General features: G+C 60.7%; 1 protein-coding gene across 1 annotated transcript; it reads left to right on the top strand.

Annotated features, from left to right (window-relative positions):
- Positions 1-1,202: 1,202 nt before the first annotated feature.
- Positions 1,203-5,589, top strand: CCDC92B (coiled-coil domain containing 92B). Its single transcript, XM_030962753.1, has 3 exons — positions 1,203-1,332; positions 3,352-3,399; positions 4,932-5,589. The coding sequence occupies exons 1-3, from the start codon at positions 1,203-1,205 to the stop codon at positions 5,579-5,581; spliced, it is 828 nt and encodes a 275-aa protein (XP_030818613.1). The 3' UTR covers positions 5,582-5,589.
- Positions 5,590-6,806: the final 1,217 nt, after the last annotated feature.

The raw sequence follows: 6,806 nt of genomic DNA, 5'->3' as shown, positions 1-6,806 counted from the left end.
CTGCACCCCACATCTCATCAAACACAGGAGACCCGACTGTAGAGTTGTCACAAATCTACAGAGCCTTTGGCAGGAACAAAGCTTTGACCTTGGGGCACTGCCAAGACCCCTTACTGAGGGATTGATCTTAAATGCATTCCAGGTGCAGGAATTGCAAAATGCCCTATGTGACCATGCCAGGGGTGAGCATGGTCAGTGAGCCACAGTGCTCGCTTGGTTCTGCAGTTTCTGTAGAGAGAAAACTGGAGTCAGATGTGGGAAGCAGCTGCCCAGGGACAGCATGATGCACTCCATCCCTCAGGCTCGTGGCACATAGAATCATTTAGGTTAGAAAAACCTCTCAGGTCATTGAGTCCAGCCACTCTGCCAGGTTACCTTGATTTGTGCAGCTTCCCTCCTTCTGGGCTGTGTGTAGGGAGCAAGGACAGATTCCACACACCACAGAATGGTATTTCCTGGAATAAAGGGCTTTCAGGGACTATTTTTATCTCTCTGTGCAGCAGCACAGGTGGGCAGCTTTTGCAGCTGCTTTGCCACAGCCACTGATGATGTGGGGACGGACCCCCGGCCCAGCCCAGCCCAGCCTGGCTGCCTGGCACAGCCCGCCAGCAGCTCTTGTCTGCCAGGCAAATTACCAGGGAAGATGTTCCTTCTCCTGGAAGACAACGTGACTCTCCCAGCCATGCAGTGCTGATCGGGTTAGACACAGCATATTGTATTTTTCATGTGCTGGATCGCTCGCTGCAGTTGCTGCTGTGTAATGTGGGGCTTGTCAAGTGAGAGCCAAAATTGTCTCTGGTGCAACTCCCACCTGGGGACAACCAGGAGCAATCCTGTCCCAGATGTACCCTACTCAGTGATAAAGTATTTCCTAGGGCCAATTCAGAACAGACATGCATGCTATGATGCCAGGGTTCATGCAGCAGGCTTTCCTGCCTGTGCAGTCTCAGAGCAGGCAGGACAGGAGCTGGCCCCAGAGGCACTGGAAGGTGAGAGGGCTGAGGCCATTCCCTGGGCTGCTTTGCCCACAGCCACAGTGCCCATGGAGAGGGTTGAGGAGAGGAGGCACCACCCTGCACCTCTGTGAGGGGCTCACACAGGGGCTGTGCCCCGCACAAGGGCTCTGGGGCTGGGGCACTGCTGCACGTTTGATCACCAGCCATCTCCGCTCCCTGCAGGCCTGGACTGGGAATTTGGTTGCGATGGAGACCGTGTCCCTGGAGCACCAGATCCAGAGTGTGCAGCGGCACATCGCTTTCCTGAAGAAGGAGCAGATGGAGCTGCTCCACGACCTGCACCTGGAGATCCTGCGCCTGCAGAAGCACTGCTCAGGTGAGCGCTGGGCGGCCACGGTGCTGGAGCTGAGTCTCCCGGAGGCAGCTCCTGCTGGCAGCCCGGGCTGCCCACCGAGGGGCTCAGAGGGCACACAGGAGGCTGCAGGGCGAGGCTCGGCGCCCTGCACAGCTGCAGCAGGGTCACAGTCCCCTGCAGCCACCCCTGCAGCAGCGATGGCTGCACAGCCTTCTGCCACCACTGGAACTCATTCCAGCTTGTGCTGCTGCTCTCATCAATAATTCAGCCATAGCTAATTACTCCTTGTCTTCCAGCCTCTCATTCTCCCAGGTTCCTGGGAAACAAAGAAACGTCTGCACTGATAAAATTGGCTATTTTTCACCATCCTTTCTGAGCTTTTCCTGTTCTGTTTCATTGTTTTAATGGTTTCATCTACGGCCTCTTCAGGCAGACAAGACAGTCGGGTGCTCCTGCCTAAATCAAAGTTGAGGGGTCTGTCCCCACGGGCTGAAATGAGCCACTGCACAGTGATCTCCCCTTCCCAGTGTGACCCAAGGACAGCTGTACCTGGCCAGAGGGTCCTGTCCTCCTGGGTGAGGTGTGTGCTTCTGCCAGCAGTGCCAGGCAGCCCCTGGGCAGTTTTAAGGAACCTTTCCTGACATTTGAGTGTCATTATCTGGGGGGCTCTTTGCAGGAGGAGAGTAGAGTCTTTAAGTCAGTTTTTCCTCAGTGTAGCCCTGTGGAGCCTTGCCTGCTGCCCTGGCACTGTTGTTTCTGACTTTTTCACTGTCCCCTTGGTCTCGCTGAGGTATCCCTGTGGGAAATGCTCTCTCTCCCCCAGAGGTGGTTCTCAGCTGCCCCTCAGGGGTCATGGGGATGGTACTGAAGCAGATCAGCACCAGCCTCCTGGCTCCAGCACAGAAACTGGGACCCCAGGCTGTGCATCATCCCTGCACTTGCTCAGCAGGATGATGTCTTCAGAAATAGGCAACTGCTTTGGTTTTCATTTGAAATATATCTGAGACTCCAAACCTATTATTTTAGCTTCAGAAAAATAGCACAACAATGGCCATTGATTCCCACTGGGGCAGTCGAGAGTGCTGAACGCTTTCCAGAAACTGCATTACAGTCTCAGGTACTTCTGCCTCCTCACTACAGATTTGTTTTCCAAGGCAGACAGGCAGAGCAGCCTGAGACAAGCGTTGGGTTTCAGAAGGATGGCAGTGATGAGGATTAGAGTCAACACAAAAGCAGATTAAAAGAAAAATGTAGGTCAAAGATTAACCATTTGAACTCATTTTCAGGGGAAAAAATAGCCCCCAAACAGCTGAATGCTGCTGCTACCACTCTCTTCCTCTGCTCAGGGCTGTTAGTGGTTGGGTGGGCTGTGATAAATAATTCAAAAGGGACTGTCTGTAGGAGTGCAGGGTAAAGTGAACTCCAGAAGGTCCCTGAGCTGCACTTTGTGACCTGGTGCTGTATCCTGGGGCTAGACAGCGAGCAGGCAAAGGGCAGCAGACAGGAGGCAGCATATTGGGCAGGCAGATAGGTGCTGCAGCTCCTGAAATTTGGAAGGGATTTGGATGCTCCACGTTGCCCTGGAGCAGGGCAGCATCCTTCTGCAGGCACATCGTGCTGGGATGAGGCCATCCCTGCTTGCAGAGGCAGTGATCAGCCTGGAGCAGTAAATTATGAAATGCTTTGGGTGGCAGCTTACACTTTGGTCTATTTTCAATCCATTGCTCTGCTCTTTGTCCTGGTTTACAGCACTGAAAATGGTTCAGCAGCTCTTTCAGAAAAAGGAAAGGCAGAGGAGTAGAGCATCCCGCAGACAATGTCTTGGCCATGAGGCTGCTTAATAACATATAAATTGCCAGAATTGCCTATTTTTAGCTCAGCCTGTGGATGTTGCTCATGGGCCACACTCCCATGAAGGTTGGGCAGAGATATCACTGCAGCCACAGTGATGTCCAGTGCCCCAAAGGGAGCAGAGGAAGACATGGGGAGCACAGAATGGGTGGGATGCTCCTCCTCAGTCCTGCTGGATTTCTCTTCCAGAGCTCACCCATGACCTGGAAATGAAGGAGCTGGAGGCCCGCCAACAAGGTAAGAGCACAGCTTTGGGCACAAGATAAGGGGGAGCAGGTGTGGGTGCAGAAGAGCCGGCGGCCAGAGGGCCCATCAGGGCTGCAGGGAGGGCTCAGGGCCGTGCCTGAGGGGCAGGGGCTGAGGGCAGGACTGGAAGGCAGCGTGCACAGCCTGCTGGGGCTGCCCGGAGCCCCGCGGCCGGCAGGGGCTGCTCTGGGAGCAGCCTGGCTCCTCTCCCTCCTCTGCCCACAGATGAAACAGAAACTCCTCCCTGGCGCTGCCTGGGCACGGTGCCTGGCACCAAGCCCCAGCCTGTGCTCTGTCCTCAGTGCCAGGGCAGCCGGTCCCAGGGTGGCTGCAGGCTGCTCGCACTGGGGCCAGCGGGGTCCTTGGCACCCTCACGCAGTGCCAGGGCTGGCTCCATGGCAATTCCAAACTCCCAGCCCCTCCCATGGGGTCCCGTCTCTGCACCCGAGGGCTTCGCTGGCAGGCCTGGTGCCCAACCCACCGTGTGCCATCACCAGCCACAATGCAGCGAGTCTCATCCCTGGTGCCTGCCCATCCTTCAGCCTTTCAGGGCTGCACAATCACTTTGCCACATTTATGGGGCAGCACCTCATTTACGATGCCATCAAATGATTGCTCTTCTAGTGCCGTTCATGCAATAATTACTGCCTGCAACTGCCTCCCTAAGACCTCATTATAAAGCTGCAGAAACACTGAGGAGCTGAGGCTGTAAGTGGCTGCCAATCACATCATAAAAAGCAGATTATTGCAGAGGATGGGAGCAGGCCTGGGCAGGCAAGGGAGCGTGGGCAGGTGCCAGCCTGCACCCTGCCAAGGGCTGGGTGCTGGAGCAGGCAGCCAGGGCTGGGGTCAGGAGTCCTCAGCCCTCCTGCTGCCCACTGGGCTTGGCTCCAGAGCGCCAAGCTGCCAGTTCCCCAAGCTGCCAATTCCCCAAGCTGCCTGGCCATCCTGCATTCCCCAGAACTTGCTCCCCGTCCCAGGATGGAGGCTCCTTCCCTGCTGAGCGCAGCCCAGTTCCTCTGTAATCGTGGATTTGTATCTCCATCCTGACTAACCAGGCTCTGGAATCCCAGGGCTTGAGGCCAAGCCTCTCCAAAGTTGGGCTGATGGTTTCCCTGCACCATTTCCTTTTCTCTTCCAGCCCGTGTGCTCCTCCACACCCTCTGCACACATTCAGTCACTTTTAGGGAGAAAAGCTACTTACCTAGGGAAATTTTAAAACTGCAGCAAGGTAGAGGCAGCAGGTTTCATGGCAACAACATCCTCCACTGAAACTGCCTTTTGCTGTCACCCCGCATTTGGGTGTTACACATGCCGGGGTTCCTGTGCCTGCGCTGGCAGTGAGCCCGTGCTCGGGCAGCTCACAGGGAGCTTTTTCCCGACTTCAAGAAGCACCCAAGCAGCCTCAGTGGCACTGCTGGGACATGCTGGCACCGCGGAGTGGTCAGCAGCCACGTCCAGCCAGGAGCAGCGGGGCTGAGCCCCCGCTCCCCATCCTGACCCCTCTGTGCCCTGACCCACAGATGTCCTGGACCGCGAGCTGGAGGAGAAGTGCCGGGCGATGGAGGCGCAGCTGCAGGAGAAGGAGAAGGACAACCTGGAGCTGCGCAAGGAGCTGCAGCACAAGGAGACGCTGGTGGCCGCGCTGCGCTCCAGCCTCCGCAGCAAGGAGCGCCGGTTCCTGGAGGAGCTGAAGCGCCGGAGCCACCGCGTCACCATCCTCGACACCGAGCTGCAGAAGCAGACGGAGGCGGCCGCCTACCTCTCGCTGCAGCTGCACGCCACGGCCCAGCGGCTGCCGGGCCCCCGGGCGGGCGGGCGGGTGCCCCCCGAGCAGGCCCCGGCCGAGCCCCGGCCCCGCCGCCGCGGCCACAGAGCGCCCGCCCGGCGCCCGCCCGGGGACGGCGCCCGGGCCCGGGACCCGGCGCAGGAGGAGCACGACGCCATGCCCGACCCGGCGCTGTTCCTGTACACGCCGCGGCCGCACGGCCTGCAGCGCCCGCCGCCGCCGGAGCCCCCGGGCCCGCCCCGCGCCCCGGCCGGCGCCGCCGCGGCCTCCCGGGGCCAGCGGCCTCCCCGGCAGGAGCCGGCGGCCCGGGCCAGGCCGGCCAAGGGCGAGCCCAGCAAGAGGCAGGGCTCCGGTGCCCACGGTGCCCCCCGGGCCCAGGAGTAGCGGCGAGGGCACGGCGCGGCCCGAACGGCCTGAGCCCGGCGGCACCGGGCGGCGCCGGCCGAGGCTCCTTCCCCATCCCCGGTGGAGAGGAAGGGGCGGCCGAAAGCGGAGCCCTGCACGCGCCTCCCACCCACCGGCAGCCGGGAGGGTCCCCGAAAGGTCTGAGCCGGGGATGTCACCGGCGATGCCGCGGCACAGGGGAGCATCCAACACCGGGCTGTGAGGGGGACGCGTCCGAGCGCCTGTCCGGAGCTTGCGAGGAAAAAGGAAAGAAAGACAGAAGAGGAAGCGTTTTTGAAATGAGATTTTCCTGCTGCTGCTGCCCTCCGAGTGGGCGCCGGGCTGGTTTCCCTGGCCCGGGGTGCTGGGAGCGGGCACAGCAGCAGCCGGCGGCGCAGCGCACGGCCCGGCCCCGCGGCGTGAGCCCAGCCTGGCCATCGCGGCACCGGGCACAGCACCAGCTGGGCTCTGCAGGGCGCAGGCAGCCGAACGAGGTGGATCCCGTGGGTGACGGAGGGATGCCCTTCCACAGGAACAGTGCTGCTGTGCTGGTCAGCCCTGTCCCACACTCCCCGTTCAGCAGTTTCGCTGTCTCCAACACGGATTCCCCTCATCGCAGTCGCACGCGGGACTCGGAGAAGGCAGCCGGACAAGTGCCGTCCTGGCCGTCCTGCTGGACACTCCGTGGCTCCTCGGCCGCTGCAGCCGGACTCCACGTGCTGCTGGAGCAGGGCTGCACCCCGTGCTCTCCTCGGCACCAGCATTGTGGTTCTCAGTCTCAGCCACAGCCAGGTCTGGGCTTGCTGCTGAGGGCTGAGCAGCGCCCGGTCCTCCCGCGTTGCCTCCCGTGCTTCCCAGCACAGCGGCCATACCCAGCTGCCTTCACCCCGCTGGGGCAGCCTTGCCCCATTTCCACCCAACTGTCAGCTTTGCAGTCCCTCCCTGGGTGTTGTGAAACACCATTACAGGGGAGGGCTCTGCCGGCCAGGCAGGGCGAAGGTCGCTCCGCTGCGCTGCTGCCGGACGTGTGCTGCCCAGGGCAGCTCCAGGGGCAGGTCTCACCCTGGCGTGTGGCTGCCAGCCTGGCTGGCCGGCCGGGAGCGGCCCTGCCTGCAGCCAGCGAGCTGTACCTGCTCCAGCCCGTGGGCAGCAGCCTCCCGCAGGACTCCCTGCGCTCGCGGCTGCTGTGGGCACGAGGGAGCTGCAGGGTGACATCCGACCCCAT

The sequence above is a fragment of the Camarhynchus parvulus genome, chromosome 19, assembly GCF_901933205.1.
Source record: "Camarhynchus parvulus chromosome 19, STF_HiC, whole genome shotgun sequence".
NCBI classification, from domain to species: domain Eukaryota; kingdom Metazoa; phylum Chordata; class Aves; order Passeriformes; family Thraupidae; genus Camarhynchus; species Camarhynchus parvulus.
This window is presented reverse-complemented; position numbering and strand designations above follow the sequence as displayed.

What these genes read in the sequence shown, in the direction of transcription:
- CCDC92B (XM_030962753.1), top strand. Translation starts at nt 1,203, where the DNA reads ATGGAGACCGTGTCCCTGGAGCACCAGATCCAGAGTGTGCAGCGGCAC. An exon ending in CCTGCAGAAGCACTGCTCAG is followed by an intron (nt 1,333 to 3,351) that starts GTGAGCGCTGGG and finishes TTTCTCTTCCAG; the next exon opens with AGCTCACCCATGACCTGGAA. An exon ending in GCTGGAGGCCCGCCAACAAG is followed by an intron (nt 3,400 to 4,931) that starts GTAAGAGCACAG and finishes CCTGACCCACAG; the next exon opens with ATGTCCTGGACCGCGAGCTG.